Raw genomic sequence first — 20,562 nt, 5'->3', positions numbered from 1 at the left:
TTGGGAAGGTTATAAATTTTCAGTTACACCTAAGAAACCAGGTAACCCTTGTCACAGAACTAACTGGCAGTAGCAAAAATGAGTCTTGTGTGTATACCCCGTCTGTAGCATTTAGTTGATCTTCCACTGAAACCTCTGTCCTTTAAGTTGCAGAGGTAACAGAACCCAGGTGGTGAGACCCCAGCGAGTACCTGTATCTCCTTCCTCTCTGGAGGTTGGACTCTTGCTCACAGCTCCAGCATGGACAGGCATGAGTTAGTTCGTTCATTCCCTCACTGAGTTCACCATTTCCTCCCTGATGCTTATCCTCTGATGGAGTTACTTTTGAGTAGGCAAATGGCCAGAATGTGGTGAGAAAAAAGCAAAAGCAGGGCTTCCCTGGTGGCGCAGTGGTTGAGAGTCTGCCTGCCAATGCAGGGGACACGGGTTCGTGCCCCAGTCCAGGAAGATCCCACATGCCACGGAGTGGCTGTGCCCGTGAGCCATGGCCGCTGAGCCTGCGCGTCCGGAGCCTGTGCTCCACAGCGGGAGAGGCCACAACGGTGAGAGGCCCACGTACCACAAAAAAAAAAAAAAAAAAAGCAAAAGCAAATCCACAGATTGGATGGTCAACTCATTTACATGCTTGAGATACCTAAAAACCTGCCAGCCACCATAGCTGCCTAGGACTGCCAGCGTTTTGTGGTCTTTCTTTTCTCCCGACTCTGCCATGATTCCTGCCACTCTGGGGAGTCTACTGTGTGACTGTCCCCCCAAAGGCAAAAAGGCTTCCCACTGAAGCAGTTTTCAGCACTGTTGGACACTTACTCTGCAACTCAAGTTTACTTTATTCAATCACACAACAAACCATACCTGCCTGTAAGATACATAAACGAAAATGACAGAAATTCTACATATTCAATTTTTCTGTCCCTTGTCAATTTAATTCTTTAGTCCAATTATGTGATTAATAATTGGATTGTATAATTCTGTGAATCAAGTAATTCACATATACACTAATAAAAGTACCACAAAAATGAAATACTCAGCCCTTTAAGAATAAGTAAAATATCCCCAAGTACATGCTGACTTGTGTCAATGAAGGAATATTGTAATTAGAAGAATTGAAAATACCAGTGTTGGTCAAATTCAGCAGTCATTCACCATATAGATTTGATTGGAAATTAACAGGTTTGAATCTCAACATAATTTTGCCAGTGTATTTTGACTAGCCTTAAATTAAATCTTGTAATAAGTGCTGATGATAGTTTGGAGGAAATATTCCAAGTAAGGCAGAGAAAAATAAAAGGTAGTGCTTTCTATAGAATTAAATGTTGTATGTTCATGCCATTATTACATCTACTTGAGATTTCAGCTGACCATCATTTTACTTTTTATGTGAAGAACTAGTTACAGAATAATATCCCAGAGACCCTATAGTTTATACTCAACAGATAAATTTAGTTAATTAACATTTTTCCTTTCCCCCCTCCCCAAAAAAACAAGGACAATTTCAAAGGATCAGTTTGAAAAGAAGAAAAATGATACCTTAGATCCTGAACCGTGAGTATACAGCTATTTTCTTTCTGACTTTTAGGTTTTAGTTTCAGATGAGGAAATTTCCTCCTTATTGTTGGGCTGTGGGAGAAGACACTGGAAATAAATATATTACCATGGGCGGAATTTTTTGTGTGAAGTTATTTCAGATGTGGATTCTGTTTTAACTCACACAAAAGATGTATGTCTCTGTAGCATGCTGTCCAGCTACTGAATTTTAACACCCTTTAATGTAAGATTAGATGGATGTTTTGGCTCTGTTAGAATCTCTGTAATAACTTCATCATCGTTGTCTTTAAGAAGCCATTTAGTGTGAATCTTTAGAGACTAAAGGTAGGAATATTTGGTGGAGGGGTGCTAGTATCATTTAAAGGGAAATTTCAGAAAGAAAAACTCTTAGAAACCACTTTTTAAAAATAAATAATGAGAAGCCCAGTGTTGTATGTTCTTGTCACCATCTTTGGTATGGTATATTTTCAAAGGTCGTTGTCAGATAATTTCCTTTCTTCCAGTGATCAGTGAGAATACTCAGTATGTAAATTTTGCTTTGTAATAACCCCTTAAAGAGGCCTCAGAGCTCCTTCCATGTGGTGGCTCCTCCCCGGTACCCAAAGCTGAGTTCTGAAGGCACCCCAGTGTGTGGAGATGCCCATTTTGTTCTGTCATTGTGGTGAACGCCCGTCCAGGGTTGCTTGGTGAGCACAGGCTCCAGCACTGTTGGGAGTTTGGTAAATGTGGCTGTGGTGCATCCAGAGCTGAGAAACAGGTTCTCCCCTCCCTTGGCTCAACTTCCGAGCTTCCAACGGAAGACACAGACTCCACTTCCCATTGAGAGCTGACTTAGTCTCTCCTGCCGGCTGTGCCCAGGTTGCAGGGGGAGCACGTTGATTACTTAGCAAAGTGCCTGGTGCATGAGGAGGCTGCTCCCTGTCTCTTTAGTCTCTAGTGTCAGTGGATTGTTGGTCCTGACTAGCCGTCTCCCTGTTCACATTGTGTCCTCCCTGACAGTTTTCCTGTTTCCCTGTGATTTATATTCAGTTTTTTAAATTTTTTAATTTTATTTATTTATTTTTAAAATATTTATTTATTTAGTCATGCTGGGTCTTAGTTGTGGCAGGTGGTCTCCTTAGTTTGTGGCTCACAGACTCCTTAGTTGCAGCAGGTGGGCTCCTTAGTTGCAGCTCGTGGGCTCCTTATTTGTGGCATGCAAACTCTTAGTTGCGGCATGCGTGTGGGATCTAGTTTCCTGACCAGGGATTGAACCCAGGCCCCCTGCATTGGGAGTGCAGAGTCTTAACCACTGAGCAACCAGGGAAGTCCCCCCAAAGTTTTGTTTTATACTGGAGTATTTACAATGTTATGTTAGTTGCTATACTCACTTTTCAATTTCAGAATACGTTACATTGAAGCAGTAGTTGCCAGGCAGTGGGGAAGACACAGATGGATAAAGGGGGTCTGTCCTCCAGCCATTTGTCTTCCAGTAGGACAGACGGATCGTAGCATAGGCAGCAGGAGGCAGTAAGGTAGTCCAGAGTGGGGGACCCTGGCCCAGTGGAGGTGACACTCATTTGGAAGCAGGTGTTGGGGGTGGTGGGCAGAGCATTCTAGACACAAAGACATGAAAGGACATGGGATGTTCAGCAGCACTGCAGGTGAGCTCAAGTGCAGGGCATGTAGGGAGTATGGATGGAGCCCCGTAGGACAAGGGGGCAGAGGGTGCTGGATTCCCTCCTGTGTGTGCTGGGAAGGGCAGCAGCTGGGGCAGGACAGCAGAGAGTACTGAGGATGGCCGATGAGGGTCACTGCCATTCTGCAGTCTGCCTGTGTGTGTCCTTTTCTCCTCCGACAGAGCAGGGACAGAGAAGCTGGATTGGGCTCGATCTGTGGTGGAAGGCTTGCTCAGCAAGGGCAGTTAGGGTGGTCAGGGGCCGGGGACTCGAGCAGCAGTAGTGAGAGCAGGCGTCAGGTTATGGGGACTGGCATCTAGCATGATAGGAAGAGCCGGGACCCAGGACCGTTTGGAGAAATGTGGTACTTTCTAGCCCCTCAGCCTTCCACAGGGTATAAGTTGTGGTGGCTTTAAGGGCATGGGTGAAAAAATAGGTTTTGACCTTCAAGCATGTTGGCGATTAAGTTTCCTAGGTGAGGTGACAGGGCCCAGGTGAGCTATGGCGGAAGCTGTGCAGGGGGCAGGTGGCATGGTGCATCCCAACTTCTCTAGTGTTTACTTTAAGAAAGGCCGTCATTTCCCACCCTTGTAACTGACTCAGCAGACGTTTCCTGCACCTGGGCTTAAGAACAAGGGTTTGTAACACTGACAGTATTGTTCTCTTTTATTTAAGTCCATTTAGGTATGTGCAGTCATCTAGAGCAAGCACTGGTCTTGAAAATCTGTAGTAATATCAGAAATACTGACCTGTAAAATAGGCCTTCGTCATAACAATTTTTAGAAATAAATGTTCACTTCCAGTTGCAAAGCAGATTGGGAGAAGAGAGGAAAGAGGCATTTGTACAAAGAAAGGGCGAAAGTCAGTCTTTCCTATAGAAAATATCGTACTGATGCATTTTTTAAAATACGGCTCAATTAGTCAAGAGATGCATTAATGCTGCAGATTCTTGAAGTCATGAAGGGGATGAGGTGTGAGCACACCACACAGGCTCTGTAGAAGCTCCATTATGTATGTGGCTCCGTGTGTCACAGTGCAGTTTCTTTGTCTTCTAGTTTCGTTGATTGCAAGGAGTGTGGCCGGAAGATGCATCAGATTTGTGTTCTCCACTATGATATCATTTGGCCTTCAGGGTGAGTAATTTCCTGGTGATTTCCTGTGATCTCGGGAAAGGGAAAGCAGTTATGCACAGAGTAGAGGGGAGGATGCTGGCTGCTACTGCATTTCATTCATTGTTGTCAGCAAGAATCCGGCAATTAGATGGATGGCAGTTTGTTCTAAATTTAAGTCTTAAGTGTTTGCCCGCTTTGGGAATTGTAGAATCAAAGCAGTCTGCCTCTTCACTTTTGTATAATGATGCGATTTTAATTGCCAGCGAAGTATTTTAATGCTGCATTTCACTGGTTTGGCAACATATACTGTTTTATATAATCTGATCACACCCATTATTTTTTTTGCAGCTTTGTGTGTGACAACTGCTTGAAGAAAACGGGCAGAACTCGTAAAGAAAACAAATTCAGTGCTAAGAGTAAGTTGTGGAAGGGTTTTTGTATTTTTTTGTCTTACCCTTGAAGAGAATCATTTGCCTTGATCTTTATATGAAAGTCAACTTTATGATCAGTCTGTGTTTTAGATGAAAGTTTAGAAACTTTCATCTAAAACACATACAGTAAACTTTGTGAATTCTGAGAGAGAAAATCTGTCAGCAGATCCTTCTCAAGTAGCTTAGAAATAACACACACACATCCTGGGCACACTCAGCCCTGGGCACCTGCGGGGGCGGCTGTTTGCCCATCAGTAGGTGTGGGCCCTGCTGTTGTGAAGAGTGACCCTCTGGGGCCCTCTGGGAATCAGCCAACATCACCAGGACTGGCAGGAGCCTGGTCTGCACGAGGGCTGGTTGGGTGTGTCACTGCCGCATTAGGAGCGGCTGCTGGTGTCTGCGAGGAGCAGAGAGAGCGCCCTGTTGCTATAGGAGTAACTTTTCATAGGTAGTCTTCACTTTTTTTAGAGATGACACTTTTCAGAAGTGTACAGTGTGTCGTCTTTGTCAACTCGGCTGCTGCTCTCACTTCTCTCCAGTAGGATAGGCAACAACTAGCACACCGCTTAGGGCTCCCCAGAAAGAGCCGGGCCACCTGAGGAGCTGGAGTAGAAGAGAGATGGGATGGAGGGGGAGGTCCGTGGGCAGGAGGGAAGGGTGGCAGGCAAGGAAGAAGCCCCTCTGAAGCCTTCCAAGTCAGCGTTAATTCAAGTTCAAACTGTCATTACCAAAATCCACAGTTTTCCTGTCACTTAAACCCACTCTTATAAAATCTTTTGAAATATTGATGAATTCACCAGCTATTATAATATTTCTCTTTAGATCAGGGTTTCTGATGCATACTGACATTTGGGCCAGAAACGTCTTTGTTATGGGGGCTGTCTTGTGCTTAATTAGAATTTTAGCAGCAGGCTGCTGCCCACTAAATGCTGGTAACACTCCCTGCCCCACCCCACCCCCATGAATGGTGGCTGTCAGAAATGTCTTCATACCTTACCAGGTGTCCTGGGTTGGGGGCGTGCAGGTGAGAACCCCTACTTTAAAGGATCCATTCTGAGTGATGTCACTAAAGCAGTCAGCTACTTAGAATCAATCTCCTGGGCCAGAGCTTTGGTGACCAAAACAGAAATTGCCAGGAGAGTTAGGCTTCAAGAGAAGAGCAGTTGCGTCCAGAAGAGAGAGGGGTAGAGGTGGGGGGGGTGGGTAGGAGAACCTGAGAGCTGGCCCAGCCCCCACCCTCCCCTAGTGTCCAGAGAATGGTGGAGAGGGATATGTGGACCTTCGGCAAATGAGCTTCAAAGATGTAGAACCCTCACTTACAGAAAAGGACCTTAGAAGTGGTGTGTCTCCCCTGGGTTTTTGATTTGCATCATCTCTGCAAGTGTCTGTCGGTCACAAAAGAGAGGTTGCCACTAAGTTTGCCAAGACTTAGTGCAGTGGGCCCTCCGTGTCCACGCATGTGGGACCTGTGGGTACAGAGGGCCTTCTGTACTGCACCACTGTATGTCAGGAACTTCAGCATCCTTGGATTCTGGTGTCTGAGGGGTTCCTGGAACCAGTCCCTTGTGGGTACGGAGGGACGACTGCATTGAAAATATCTTCCAGCTGCTGGTCAGAGAGTGATACTAAACAACTGACTATCCACCCAAAACCACCTCCCCATTATACGCCACATGCACAACGCAACTCGGGTGGCTAAAGGGGTGAAAAGTAACAACTACAAATGCTTTGGAGGTCAGAGAAAGAGAGTGTTTTTACTGTGTTCAGTTATGAAAAACCTTCCTAAAAAAGATACAGCCCAGAGGTCAGAAAGCAAAAGGCTGAAGGATTTGATCACATAAAGGGAAATATAAGGCTCCCATCATGCACCGTGGCCAAAAATATACATGGTGGGGTACAATTTAAAATGTCCATTTTTAGACTCAGCAGTTCCACCTTGACGCATGTCTCCTACAAAGATATTTGCTCGTGTGCCTAAAGGCATACAGGGCCGTCCGCTGCAGCACGATGGGCTGTGGGGAGTGGAAACGGGAACCTAAACCAAAGCACGTGGCCACCCTGTGGGAAGCCCGAGGCACCATCACAGTGAGGGTGGCCTGGGCCCTCCTGTCCAGTGGGAGGGGCTGTTGCAGAAATGCCTGCCCTCAGTGCCTGAACTTGCTGGTCTGGAGGACACCTCCACATGGCACCGCAGCATGAAAACAGCCCTTCTTTCCCCAGTACTGAGTCTCTGAGCACGTGCTGGCTGCTCTCCAGGTTTTTCACTGTGCCGTCCCGTGTGTAAAGCCCATGGCTCTTCTCTCAGGGGACATAGCGGAGCACCTCTCCAGCCCTCTTCACGGCGTTCAGTTTGGTGCTTGTGACCAGACCGTCATAATTGTCTCATTTAAAAACTGTATTTTGGGCTTCCCTGGTGGCACAGTGGTTAAGGATCCACCTGCCAATGCAGGGGACACGGGATCGAGCCCTGGTCTGGGAAGATCCCACATGCCGCGGAGCAACTAAGCCCATGCGCCACAACTACTGAGCCTGCGCCCTAGAGCCTGCGAGCCACAACTACCAAAGCCTGTGCGCCTAGAGCCTGTGCTCTGCAACAAGAGAAGCCACAACAGTGAGAAGCCCACACACCGCAACGATGAGTAGCCTCTGCTCGCCACAAGTAGAGAAAGCCTGCATGCAGCAATGAAAACTCAGCCAAAAATAAATAAATGTATTTTAAAAAATAACTATTTTCAGAGTGATAAGTCAGAAGAACAAATACCGTATATTAACGCATATATGTGGAACCTAGAAAAATGGTACAGATGAACAGGTTTGCAGTGCAGAATTAGAGACACAGATGTAGAGAACAAACGTATGGACATCAAGGGGGGAAAGCGGTGGGGGGGTGGGGGGGATGAATTGGGAGATTGGGATTGACATATACACACTAATATGTGTAAAATAGATAACTAATAAGAACCTGCTATATAAAAAAATAAAATAAAATTCAGAAACTATTTTTAGTACAGGTAATTTTGGGGGAAAATGTAAAGACCTAATTTTGAAGGTTTACTCCTATTCATTATGTGAAAATCATAGTGTGTGTAATCATAGTTTCACAAGGGAAGGGGGAGCTCCCAGCACCAGTGCAGGGTGGCCCTTCTTAGCTGTGTCCTCTCTTTCTGGATTGGAAGCCACCTCATAAGGGGACAAAACTTGCTCAGCAGCGGCATGGGCGGGAGTACAGGGGGGCGAGAACATGAGAATTTTCTTCTGGGCTTCACAAAGAATAGATGAGATGGTCGTAAGTCCTTTGCACCTAATTCTCTTTTTCTCAGGATGGTTATCTCAGCTGTGGGAGGTTGAAATAAGGGGATCCAGAGCATAACTAAACAGCTGTGGAAAGTGTGCACGTGTATCAGAGTGTGAAACAATTCTACTTCTCATTTTTATAGCTTTTAAAGTTTTTATTTTTTAATGGGGTCTTTATTTCATTGCCATTGTTTTTTTTTAATCACTTTTATTGAGGTATAATTTATATACCAAAAAAACTCCGCCATTGGTATGTTTATTGCAGAGAAACTAAATTTTAAAAGCCTAAATTTTGCAGATATTTCTCAACCTCAGTAAGGAATCTTCTAAAATCCTATCATCTGTAGTCACTGTTAACCTTTTGCAGCTTTCCTGTCTAGTCTTTTATCCCCATATGCACAGAGTTTTTCTGTGCTGTGACTGTATTGTATTTATATGCTGTGTAACTCCTGGCCCATCCCTGGGAGAGGGAGGGTACAGAGGGGCAGGGCGGAGGAGCCCACCAGCAATGGTGCTGGGCAGGTCTGCGTCGTGGAACAGTGTCCCTTGCCGCCCAGTATTGGAATGCTCACAGAGTGAGGTAGCCCTTGGCTGCCTGCTAGCTTAGCTGTCTCAGACTCTGCACCAGGACTCTCATCAGAGCTGGGCAGGAAGGGGCATTTGTGCCATCCTGTCTCTGAGGCTGTGCCAGCCCTGCCTTCCATGGAAAGCAGTGGCAGTGTCCCCATTTCTGTTAAGAGTTCTTCAAGTTCTTCCAGCCTTGGGGCACAGCTGTGTGGGCGCAGCCAGGGCCAGATCTCTGTCTCACTAGGGGCTGGGCATGTGGGGCAGGAGGCAGGGTGGACCCAGTGCGGCTCCCTCGTGCCTGCTCCCCTGCTTCACCCCAGAGCCCATCTTCCTTCAGATTTGGGTCCAGCTTTGTGTCTCTTCTGCCCCTTACAGTTAGAAAAAGATGGAAATATTGGGCATTTGACAGCAGTTTTCAGTGCGTGGAATGCTTGAGATTCCAGGGTCCACCTTTCTTTTATAAAATGCTTATTACCTCATAGGACACATTAGATCCCTTCTGTATTTGGAGAATGTTACTCCTTAAAATACCAGACTACACTGAAAGAGGTGGATTCTGTGACCTCAACCCTCCCGAAGTCCTCTCATCTGCTTGTGCTGGACTTTGCAGGACTGCAGACCACACGGTTGGGAAACCACTTGGAAGACCGAGTCAACAAGTTTTTGCGGCGACAGAATCATCCTGAAGCCGGGGAGGTGTTTGTCCGCGTAGTGGCCAGCTCAGACAAGACGGTGGAAGTCAAGCCCGGGATGAAGTCACGGTTTGTGTGCAGACGTTCCAGTGGGCACCCCATGTGGTTAACCAGAGCCTAGCTTTCTGGCAAAGCTTTAGAGTTTGCATAATTTGAAAGCTTTTCATCAGTTAGCATGTAGCCACCCTTCTGTCAGTATCCCACATTCATCAGGGGAGGTGGAATTCCTTTCTGAGTGAAGCAGTGTCACAAAGAATGGGGCCAAGACTCCGAGCTGCCTGGGCCAGTGGTCAGAAGGGGCGACCTCGCCTCCAGCTTCTCTGCACTGAGCGGGTTTACGGCAGCAGGTCTCGTCTGTAAAGCACTTTGTAAATGGTAGTGATGCATGCAAACATCAGGCTCTTTTATTTCAGGTTTGTGGATTCTGGGGAAATGTCTGAATCTTTCCCGTATCGAACCAAAGCACTCTTTGCCTTTGAGGAAATTGATGGAGTGGACGTGTGCTTCTTTGGGATGCACGTCCAAGAGTATGGCTCTGATTGCCCCCCTCCAAACACAAGGTAATCCTCTAGCTCCTTTGGGGTGCGTGTCACGTGTTGTGCTAGCGACCAAGGCTCTAAACATCTTAGAGAACTACTAGTTAGTTTCGTTAGTTCGTTTTCTGCTAAGCCAGTGGGAAGTGAAGAGTTTTGATGATTGTAGAGTGCTTTGTGTTGTAAGCACACATGGGTTTTGATCCTGGTCTTGCTGTTGCCCCTGTCTTACCTGGGGCAGGTAAACCTATGGAGAAGGGGGTGGGGACTGCTGCACAGGCCAGGCTTCTCTTCACCTATGAAAATGTCACACCTCTCCTGAGAGTTATTTCATGTTCAGTCAAGAATCTGGGTGAGAAGGAATTAGAAGTGGCTTTTCCTAATTTGCCCTGATCTCTCCACGGTTCCCCATGGTGAGTGATGGCATTGCTTCTTAGTTCAGTGATGAAATTGAATTCTATTTTATTGATTGGTAGCAGAGCTTGGTGATGGCAGATTTCTTATGTCCTGTTTGTGGCCAGTGTAAATGCTATCAAAACAGAATTTATTTCTGGAGCTTTTTTTAGATGCTGGTGTTTGGTTTCAAGTTTGGGAGATAACCTGAACTTTCAATTAATTTCTTTCTCACCCTGCCCCCCAGGCGTGTGTACATATCTTATCTGGACAGTATTCATTTCTTCCGACCGAGATGCCTCCGAACAGCTGTTTACCATGAGATCCTTATTGGATATTTAGAGTACGTGAAGAAATTGGGGTGAGTTTAATTCAAATTATTCAGAACTAATAAAAACTCCATTTTTAATTTTCACTGTGTATTTTGTGAAATAGCACAAGTATTTCTTAAGGTTTTTTGTGTTTCTATTTTGATGTCCTTAAATGGATTCAGGGGTCTCCAGAGCACCCTTCCAGCCAGATGTTCTGTTGGGCCACTTGGGTCTGGGGCTCCCAGCACAGCTCATGTGCTTTCCCTGCCTCCTGTGTTTTTCTCACATTCTAGTCTGTTTTTTTAAAACTTTATTGAGGCATATTTTATGTATCATACAATTCACCTACTTCAGGTGTACATTCAGTGATTTTTAGTAACTTTACCAAGTAATGCAGCTGTCTCGGTAAATCAGTTTCAGAACATTCTCATCCCCCCAACCCCCGTTAAGATCCCTGCACCCATTTGCTGTTCATCCCTTTTGGACCCCTGCCCCCAGTGACTACTAATCTCCTTTTTGTCTCCATAACTGTGCCTTTTCTGGACGGTTCATAGAAGCGGAATCCTACCAGATGTGGTCTCTTGTGTCTGACTTCCTTTCCTGTCTCTCTTCTTACGTTCTAGATCACATTTCTTTCCCAAATTTGGAAAAGAGATGTTTGATTGAAGTGTCTTGAGCAGAATGAATGAGAATCTATTTTGTCTTTAACCCCTTAGAAAGAAATACTCAACTTCCTTTCCAATGTGCAGGAGAAAGTAGATAGGAAATTCAGTGCATCCACCCTGGGGACAAGCCGTCTGATACGCCTCACGCGTTGCCGTCTTCCCAGGCTCTCTCCTGTGTCACAGGTTCCCTTGCAGCCTTAGCCCCTGCCTGACATGCACACCGAAGAGGGAGGTACCGTTGGGCCAATTTCCAGCCTGCGTTTGCACTCTGTAGAGATTTGGCTTTACCCTAACCCCCTTCCCCAGCACAATGGTTTGGAACCTCTCTTAGGCCTCTCACATGTTCTGCCAGAAGCGTTTTGTAATTTCTTTTTTGTTGTTTTTCTTCATAGTTATTTCTGTCCTTGCTTTGGTCCGTGTTCCTCAGCTGTTACTCCTCAAAGGCAGGGATGATTTCGCTCACTGCTTCCGTCTGAATTGTGTGTATGTCCTGCAGGTATGTAACAGGACACATCTGGGCCTGTCCCCCAAGTGAAGGAGACGACTACATCTTCCATTGCCACCCCCCAGATCAAAAAATCCCCAAGCCAAAGCGCCTGCAGGAGTGGTACAAGAAGATGCTGGACAAGGCCTTTGCCGAGCGCATCATCCATGACTATAAGGTGCCCACACTGCGGGGGCAGGCGGGGGGGCTCCTCACCACTGACTCCCACATCTTCACGTGTCTCCCTCTGTGCTCACATGTGTTAGAATTATATCTACTTATGATTATTGGAAAGCAAAAATTTAAATTTTTTAAAATCATAAACTAAGAAGCAACTTCTCCGCTGTCTGTCAAGATTTGCAGTCGGCAGTCCAAGAGAAGTGGTGGTAGATCTTGTGAAACCATGCGCCTCAGGAGTGTGCGGTCCCCTCTCCATGTCGTGGCCCCAAGCCCCCTCCCCAGCCCCCCTCGTCTCACCGCTGTGCTTGTTCACTTTCCAGGACATTTTCAAACAAGCAACTGAAGACAGGCTCACCAGTGCCAAGGAACTGCCCTATTTCGAGGGTGACTTCTGGCCTAACGTGTTGGAGGAGAGCATTAAGGAGCTGGAACAGGAGGAAGAAGAGAGGAAGAAGGAGGAGAGCACCGCGGCCAGTGAGACCCCGGAGGTAAAGCCCAAGGGCCCCAGTGCATGTGCTAAAGGCTGCGCTCCAGCAGGTCAGGGAGTGAGTGTGGGCTGCTCATTTCTCAAGACATGGCCTCCTTTGTCTGTGGTGGTGTTTTCATACCATAACCTCACTGTGTTACCGCCCACCACAGGGCAGGCCTGGGCCTGGGGGCACAGCCCACACTGGGTGCTGGGCGAACTGGAGACACATCACCTACTAGGTGGACAGAGGGGCTTGCTCTGGCATCTCTGGGCAGGACAGCGGGGCCAAGACACAGCAAGATGAGAGAGGAGGGCACCCTGCCAGGGAGCCCAGAAGAGGTGCCGGAGATAGAGATGGAGACGGGTGTCATGATCAGGAACCAGTCAGTTCACTTTAGAAATGACTTGAGGAGGAGACTCTTGTTTGCCAGGCCACATTCACTCTCCTTGTTGTAAACTGCCCCCCACTCTTCACTGGGTGTTCATGCGTCTGTGCACTCACTCTGGTCACTGAGTCCCCGCCATGTGCGGGCACCATCCTGAGGGGTGCAGTGGGAACTAAAGAGGTCTCCATCCCTGCCCTCAAGGGGTGTGTGTCCTAGTGTGTGGTGCATGCTGAGATGGTGTAGAACAGACACAAGGGAAGAGGGCAGATGCAGCACCTTTGGGAGGGCCTGTCTGGGGAGGTGGCATCTGAGCAGAGACTGACTGGTGAGAGGAACCCAGAAGATCCCGGCGGAGGAGCCTCCAGCAGAAGGAGGAGGGTGTCAGAGTCCGAGTCGGGAGCGAGTGTGCTGTGTTTCACATGTTCAAGTAAGAGATGATGGTGGTTTAGTTGGATGCGTAGCTGTCGGCAGTGAGCAGAGTATGATGTGTTTTGAGAGTAACAACCTCAGAACTTAGGGCGCATCTTTGTGGTGTATGAGGAAGATCCTGGATCGAGGCTGCCTGCTGGGTCTGGGGCCTTAGAATTGAGTCAGTGTTGCTGCGTCTCCCTGAAGGGGAGAAGGAAGGGAGAGCACACTTGGGGGAAGAAGTCAAGAATTGGCTGCAGATGTGTTAATCTCGAGATGCCTGTTACCACCCGTGCAGGCCTGGGGCCCCCAGGAGGGCTTGGGGCTGCATGTGGAGCCAGCATCCAGAGCCAGGGGTCTAGGGTGGAACGCCTGCATGGGCTGCTTCGTGCCAGGCAGCATGTGCTTTTTAGGGTGTGTCCTTTTTGTAAGACAGCATCCCTAGCCCCTTCCAAAATGGAGAAAGTGTGGGTGAGGATGTGACAAGTACTCATGTCACAGGTGGGTCCCGAGGAGAGGTCGAGGGCTGTGGTCATCGTTCTCTGCCTGCCTTTTGCTGGACCTCCCTGGAGGCATCCCCTGGAACATTGGGTGATTTAGGGGTGGAGATGCTGCTCCTCAGGGACTGGAGAGATGCCGGCAGGTCCCTCCCTCAAGCTGACCTGGAAGGGTGGGCTGGATTTCAGTGGGAACTTGGAGTGCCTGTGGGAGGAAGACCACAGCCGATTAATGAACCCAGATTCCTCTGCCTCTGCCGGACGGACACCCAGGCACAGGAGGTGGCCTGAGTCAGCACTGGCATCCAAGGCTCAGGGGGTGCTGGGAGGAGAGTCTGTACTGCCGGCCGAGCTGCCACAGAGGGGCTCTGAGGGGAACACAGCCCTGGCTGTGTGCCCGTCGAGGAGGAGTGCCTGCCTCCAGCCAGTAGAAAACATAGGACCAGGAGAAACGGCCTCCACCCCCTCCGTGGTTAGATCCAACTAGCATCCCAGGTGTATTCTTCCCTCCAGCCTCCACGTGATGTGCGGCTGTTGTGGCACAGGCAGTGCTTGCTTTATGTTTGTCACCACTGTACCCATTCGGTCCTGGCCAAGTCCGGGCCCTGCTTCCATACTCATCTCCTTCCCCTTAGCGGTTTCCTCTGAAGGCAGCAGTGTTGACAGCCATTCACACGGCCTGCGCAGGCAGGTAGGGGTCTGCTCGGTGGTCTCCTGCCTCAGCGCCAGCTCCCTGGAGCCCCCGCAGCAGGAACTGGTGGCCTCCCTGCTGGACATTGGAGCAGGATGCTAGGCAGGGCCGACAGCTCTGAGTCTTATTGCAGGGCAGCCAGGGCGACAGCAAGAACGCCAAGAAAAAGAACAACAAGAAAACCAACAAGAATAAAAGCAGCATCAGCCGAGCCAACAAGAAAAAGCCCAGCATGCCCAACGTGTCCAACGACTTGTCCCAGAAGCTCTATGCCACGATGGAGAAGCACAAAGAGGTGGGGGTGGGCGGGGTGGGGTGGGGGCGGACCAAGTGCAGGGGGAGGAGGCCTGGCCTGGCGACACCACACTGCTTGTCACCACTGCTTGTCACCAACGCAGTTCAGCCCTGGGGACAGCAGGAGTCGGCTCGGTCCTTCTCTCTGCGGGGCTGACGCTGCTCCTCCCTGCCGTCCCCCAGGTCTTCTTTGTGATCCACCTCCACGCTGGGCCCGTCATCAACACGCTGCCCCCCATCGTCGACCCCGACCCCCTGCTCAGCTGTGACCTCATGGACGGGCGGGACGCCTTCCTTACGCTGGCCCGGGACAAGCATTGGGAGTTCTCCTCCCTGCGGCGCTCCAAGTGGTCCACGCTGTGCATGCTGGTGGAGCTGCACACCCAGGGCCAGGACCGCTTCGTCTACACCTGCAATGAGTGCAAGCACCATGTGGAGACGCGCTGGCACTGCACCGTGTGCGAGGTGAGCGCGGGGCACCTGCCCGCGCAGGGCTGCCGGTAGAGCTGGCGAGGCCCACAGCGCTCTCGGGCTGTGCGTGTGTATTTCAGGGCAACTGTTAAACAGTTGGCGTTTTCTGGGGAGAAAATGACCAGATGAATGCTCATCTGTCCACTCCACTAGTCCACTGTTGGTTTTGAGATTGTGTTTTGGGGTTCACGAATGAGAGGGTTTCTCTCGATGTTGGTGGGGTTCCTGCCCTGTGCCTGTTATGGGGCTTAGCGCCAGCGATCCAGGGCAAGAAGCAGCCGGTGTCTGCTCACGAGGCAGCCTGGTCCTAACCTGGTCCCAGTGGCATGTGTCTGGGGTGTTGGGGAAAGCTGGTCTTCAGGGGATGGAGGGAAGCCAGTGAGCTTCCCTGGGAGACAACATTTGTGCTGGCCTTTCCAGGATGCAGAGATGATCACAAGGCACTTTGTTATTTTATTTGTTGTGTTTCGTTAACACCAGCTCTGTGTCAGGCACACGCATAGGCCTCTCGGTGCAGGTTGGGAGTGCAGAGAGAAGAGAGCACGGCAGTGCTTTGGTCCATTGGGATTCTGACTGGTTCCTCTTCTGGTGTTCCCAGTCTACTTGCCAAGAGGTTGGGATTTCCTGCTGTTGTCAGGCTGGGTCCCTTTGGTCAGGGGTCTTAAGCCCCTCCTCTCTTGTCCTGGTGGATCCCGTGGTCAAACCACACTGGCACCCCCTCTGCAGGGGTCTCGGCCTGTCCCTGGCACAGACGGGTCACTTGCACGGGGTGTCACATGCTCTGCCTCCCCCCGCAGATAGTCAGACTCCTCTCCTGCCCAGTCCTCACCTTGCTGGTGTCAACGCCTAGATAGTCCCCATAGTTGAGTGCTCCACAACAGCAGCTCTGTGCTCTCTGGGGGCAGAGGGGGCCTCTATAATGCCCTCATCTCTCTGCCACTCTCTCCAGCTTTCTTTTGTCCTCTCTCTTATTTCCCACTGTGGGGATTTTCACATCCTTGCTGTGAGAAGGTTAGCAGTCCTGGTCACAGGGCTCATCCTCCAGATCTAGTGCTTTGTGGTCTCCGTCTCCAGGTGCAGCTTTTAGAAACCTGGGGAGGGGGCATTATGTTGCCATGGTGCGAGCCCAGGGCCTTCCTCCTGGTGAAGGCCTCTCAGCCCCAGTGCCCGCCCACCGGCTGCCCAGCAGAGCTCTGGGGATGCACCGAGGGCACCCACAGCAGCCCCAGAGCGTAGGGGCCCCAGCCTCGGGGTGCTCACGAAGCCACACACGCTGTGAGCTAGCAGGTTGGGAGAAGGCAGAGGGGCCCCCAGAAGAGGGCAAGTAGGTGGACCGGTGGTCTCTGGAATTTCTGGGCTGTGGAGTGTTCCTGGGAGTCAAGGTTCTGGGGAGCAGACATGTTTGGCATCCGTGAGCCTCGTGGGGATGGGGGGGGGAGCTGGTGGTCAGGGCCGCATGCTGATGCTGGCTTGTCCCTTGTCCTCACCCGCAGGACTACGACCTCTGCATCAACTGCTACAACACGAAGAGCCACACCCACAAGATGGTGAAGTGGGGGCTGGGCCTGGACGACGAGGGCAGCAGCCAGGGTGAACCACAGTCCAAGAGCCCCCAGGAGTCACGGCGCCTGAGCATCCAGCGCTGCATCCAGTCCCTGGTGCACGCCTGTCAGTGCCGCAACGCCAACTGCTCACTGCCGTCCTGCCAGAAGATGAAGCGGGTGGTGCAGCACACCAAGGGTTGCAAACGCAAGACCAACGGCGGCTGCCCAGTGTGCAAGCAGCTCATTGCCCTCTGCTGCTACCACGCCAAACACTGCCAAGAAAACAAGTGCCCCGTGCCCTTCTGCCTCAACATCAAACACAAGCTCCGCCAGCAGCAGATCCAGCACCGCCTGCAGCAGGCCCAGCTCATGCGCCGGCGGATGGCCACCATGAACACCCGCAACGTGCCTCAGCAGAGCCTGCCTTCCCCTACCTCAGCACCACCCGGGACCCCCACGCAGCAGCCCAGCACGCCCCAGACGCCACAGCCCCCCGCCCAGCCGCAGCCCTCGCCCGTGAACATGTCACCAGCCAGCTTCCCCAGTGTGGCCCGGACTCAGCCCCCCACAACGGTATCCACCGGGAAGCCCACCAACCAGGTGCCAGCCCCACCGCCCCCCGCCCAGCCCCCACCCGCGGCAGTGGAGGCGGCCCGGCAGATCGAGCGGGAGGCCCAGCAGCAGCAGCACCTGTACCGGGTGAACATCAACAACGGCATGCCCCCAGGGCGCACGGGCATGGTGACCCCGGTGAGCCAGATGGCCCCTGTGGGCCTGAATGTGCCCCGACCCAACCAGGTCAGCGGGCCCGTTGTGCCCAACCTGCCACCTGGGCAGTGGCAGCAGGCGCCCATCCCCCAGCAGCAGCCGATGCCAGGCATGCCGAGACCCGTGATGTCCATGCAGGCCCAGCCGGCCGTGGCCGGGCCACGGATGCCCAGCGTGCAACCGCCCCGGAGCATCTCGCCCGGCGCCCTGCAGGACCTGCTTCGGACCCTGAAGTCCCCCAGCTCCCCACAGCAGCAGCAGCAGGTGCTCAACATCCTCAAGTCCAATCCTCAGCTGATGGCAGCTTTCATTAAACAACGCACGGCCAAGTACGTGGCCAGTCAGCCCGGCCTGCAGCCCCAACCTGGCCTGCAGCCTCAGCCCGGCCTGCAGCCCCAGCCCGGCCTGCACCAGCAGCCCAGCCTGCAGAACCTGAATGCCATGCAAGCCGGCGGCCCACGGCCCGGTGTGCCTCCTCAGCAGCCGGCGATGGGCGGCCTGAACCCCCAGGGCCAGGCCCTGAACATCATGAACCCGGGGCACAACCCCAGCATGGCAAGTATGAACCCACAGTACAGAGAGATGCTGCGAAGGCAGCTCCTGCAGCAGCAGCAGCAGCAGCAGCAGCAGCAACAGCAGCAGCAGCAGCAGCAGCAGGGCAGTGCCGGCATGGCCGGGGGCATGGCGGGGCATGGCCAGTTCCAGCAGCCTCAGGGACCCGGAGGCTACCCCGCGGCCATGCAACAGCAGCGGATGCAGCAGCACCTCCCCATCCAGGGCAGCTCCATGGGCCAGATGGCAGCCCAGATGGGACAGCTCAGCCAGATGGGGCAGCCTGGGCTGGGCTCAGACAGCACGCCCAACATCCAGCAGGCCCTGCAACAGCGGATTCTGCAGCAGCAGCAGATGAAGCAGCAGATCGGGTCCCCGGGCCAGCCGAACCCCATGAGCCCCCAGCAGCACATGCTCTCAGGACAGCCGCAGGCCTCGCACCTCCCCGGCCAGCAGATGGCCACGTCCCTCAGTAGCCAGGTGCGGTCTCCGGCCCCTGTCCAGTCTCCACGGCCCCAGTCCCAGCCTCCACATTCCAGCCCGTCGCCACGGATACAGCCCCAGCCTTCACCACACCACGTCTCGCCCCAGACTGGTTCCCCCCACCCAGGACTCGCAGTCACCATGGCCAGCTCCATAGATCAGGGACACTTGGGGAACCCCGAACAGAGTGCAATGCTCCCCCAGCTGAACACCCCCAACAGGAGTGCGTTGTCCAATGAGCTGTCCCTGGTCGGCGACACCACGGGAGACACCCTAGAAAAGTTTGTGGAGGGTTTGTAGCATTGTGAGAGCATCACTTGTTTTTTTTTCCCTTTCATGTTCTTGGACCTTTTGTACTGAAATCCAGGCATCTGGGCTCTTTTTATTCCTAGATGGAACTGCTACTTCCAAGCCGTGGAAGGGTAGATTGCTGTTTAAAGAAACAATACAAAGAATATATTTTTTTGTTAAAAACCAGTTGATTTAAATATCTGGTCTCTCTCTCTCTTTTTTTTTTCGTTTTTTGTTTTTTGTTTTGGGGGGAGGGGGGTTTTGTTTGGATTCTTTTTGTCGTCATTGCTGGTGACTCATGCCTTTTTTTAACGGGAAAAACAAGTTCATTATATTCATATTTTTTATTTGTATTTTCAAGACTTTAAACATTTATGTTTAAAAGTGAGAAGAAAAATAATATTCAGAAACTGATTCCTGAAATAATGCAAGCTTATAATGTATCCCGATAACTTTCTGACGTTGCGGGAAGATTTTTTCTATAGTGAACTCTGTGGGCGTCTCCAAGTATTACCCCTGGATGATAGGAATTGGCTCCTGAGCGCACACACGTACACACCCACACACACATCTATCTATACATACTGGCTTAAGCCAGACTCTTGTCTTGCAGATGTAGAAATTGTTGCTTTGTTTCTCTGATAAAACTGGTTTTAGACAAAAAATAGGGATGATCACTCTCTTAGACCATGCTAATGTTAATAGAGAAGAAGCATTCTTTTCTTTCTTCTATGTGAAACTTGAAATGAGGAAAAGCAATTCTAGTGTAAATCATGCAAGCGCTATAATTACTATAAATAAGAAAATTCAAGAAGATTCAATCACTGTATAGAATGGTAAAGTACCAACTCATTTCTTATATCATATTGTTAAATAAACTGTGTGCAACAGACAAAAAGGGTGGTCCTTGAATTCATGTACATGGTGTTAACACTTCGTGTTCCAGCTCTTTTGTTATGAAAATGCTGTTTTCAACATTGTATTTGGACTATGCATGTGTTTTTTTCCCCCATTGTATATAAAGTACCGCTTAAAATTGATATAAATTACTGAAGTTTTTAACATGTATTCTGTTCTTTAAGATCCCTGTAAGAATGTTTAAGGTTTTTATTTATTTATATATATATTTTGGAGTCTGTTCTTTGTAAGACATGATTCTGATTGTTTGCTCACAGAGGAGAGGTGGGGGCCGCGGTCCTGTTGGCCGGGGCGGGGGGTGGGGGTGGCAGCTGAGCTCAGCCAAGGCCTGGAGGGCCCTCCTTTGCTGCTCATGGAAGAACCTCACCCAGAGCCGGGGACACAAGTGGCCCTGAAACAGCACTTTGTCGCCTGTCCACACTCCCCATCTTAGCCACCCCCACCCCATCCCTGCTCCTACATGCCAATCCCAGAATTGATGCAAAGGGTGTTCCGGGGACTAGAGGGGGTTCCTGGCCTGCCCCCAAATCCTGGTTCAGTGAGGGAGGATGCTGCCACGGCCTCTGACGCTGGGCTGGGCAGATGCAGCTCCAGCCCTGCCTTCTCCAACTTTCTCTAGAAACAGCGAGGTGCTGCCCTGGGGGCCGCTGGGGGAATGATGTGGGACACTGGCCACCAGCCCTGCTGGGATGAGAAGAGGCCTCCAGCTTCGAGCAACACCTGTACTCGGCCACCTGGTCCACCCCTCCTCTCTGAGTCCAATTCCAGGGGCCCTTAACTGAGGGGGTGACACTCGAGGTCCTGAATGCTATAACAATGACATCTATGAGGAAGACCACCGCCAGGAGAGCTGACATTCATTCTTTGGTCTGTGCACCCCCTCCCAGGGCACAGGCAAGTGGAGTCCTGTTTCATTCCCCTGTCC

At 50.8% G+C, this 20,562-nt stretch overlaps 1 protein-coding gene across 5 annotated transcripts in view; it reads left to right on the top strand.

The window, feature by feature from the left end:
• CREBBP (CREB binding protein) overlaps positions 1–19,867 on the top strand; it is a 131,595-nt gene extending 111,728 nt beyond the window's left edge. For all 5 annotated transcript variants that reach the window (XM_033428929.2, XM_033428928.2, XM_033428930.2 and 2 more), the window contains 11 exons: positions 1,486–1,542; positions 4,259–4,336; positions 4,664–4,731; positions 9,218–9,368; positions 9,713–9,859; positions 10,473–10,586; positions 11,698–11,863; positions 12,186–12,353; positions 14,450–14,611; positions 14,794–15,075; positions 16,575–19,867. In XM_033428929.2, coding sequence (XP_033284820.1) covers positions 1,486–1,542; positions 4,259–4,336; positions 4,664–4,731; positions 9,218–9,368; positions 9,713–9,859; positions 10,473–10,586; positions 11,698–11,863; positions 12,186–12,353; positions 14,450–14,611; positions 14,794–15,075; positions 16,575–18,728 — 3,547 coding nt within the window. In that variant the 3' untranslated portion in view covers positions 18,729–19,867. The remainder of the gene's footprint in view (positions 1–1,485; positions 1,543–4,258; positions 4,337–4,663; positions 4,732–9,217; positions 9,369–9,712; positions 9,860–10,472; positions 10,587–11,697; positions 11,864–12,185; positions 12,354–14,449; positions 14,612–14,793; positions 15,076–16,574) is intronic.
• The last annotated feature ends 695 nt before the right edge of the window (positions 19,868–20,562 follow it).

Source organism: Orcinus orca, chromosome 16 (assembly GCF_937001465.1).
Source record: "Orcinus orca chromosome 16, mOrcOrc1.1, whole genome shotgun sequence".
In the NCBI taxonomy this organism is placed as follows: Eukaryota; Metazoa; Chordata; class Mammalia; order Artiodactyla; family Delphinidae; genus Orcinus; species Orcinus orca.
Note: the sequence above shows the minus strand (reverse complement) of the source record. Positions and strands in the feature narration are given on the sequence as shown.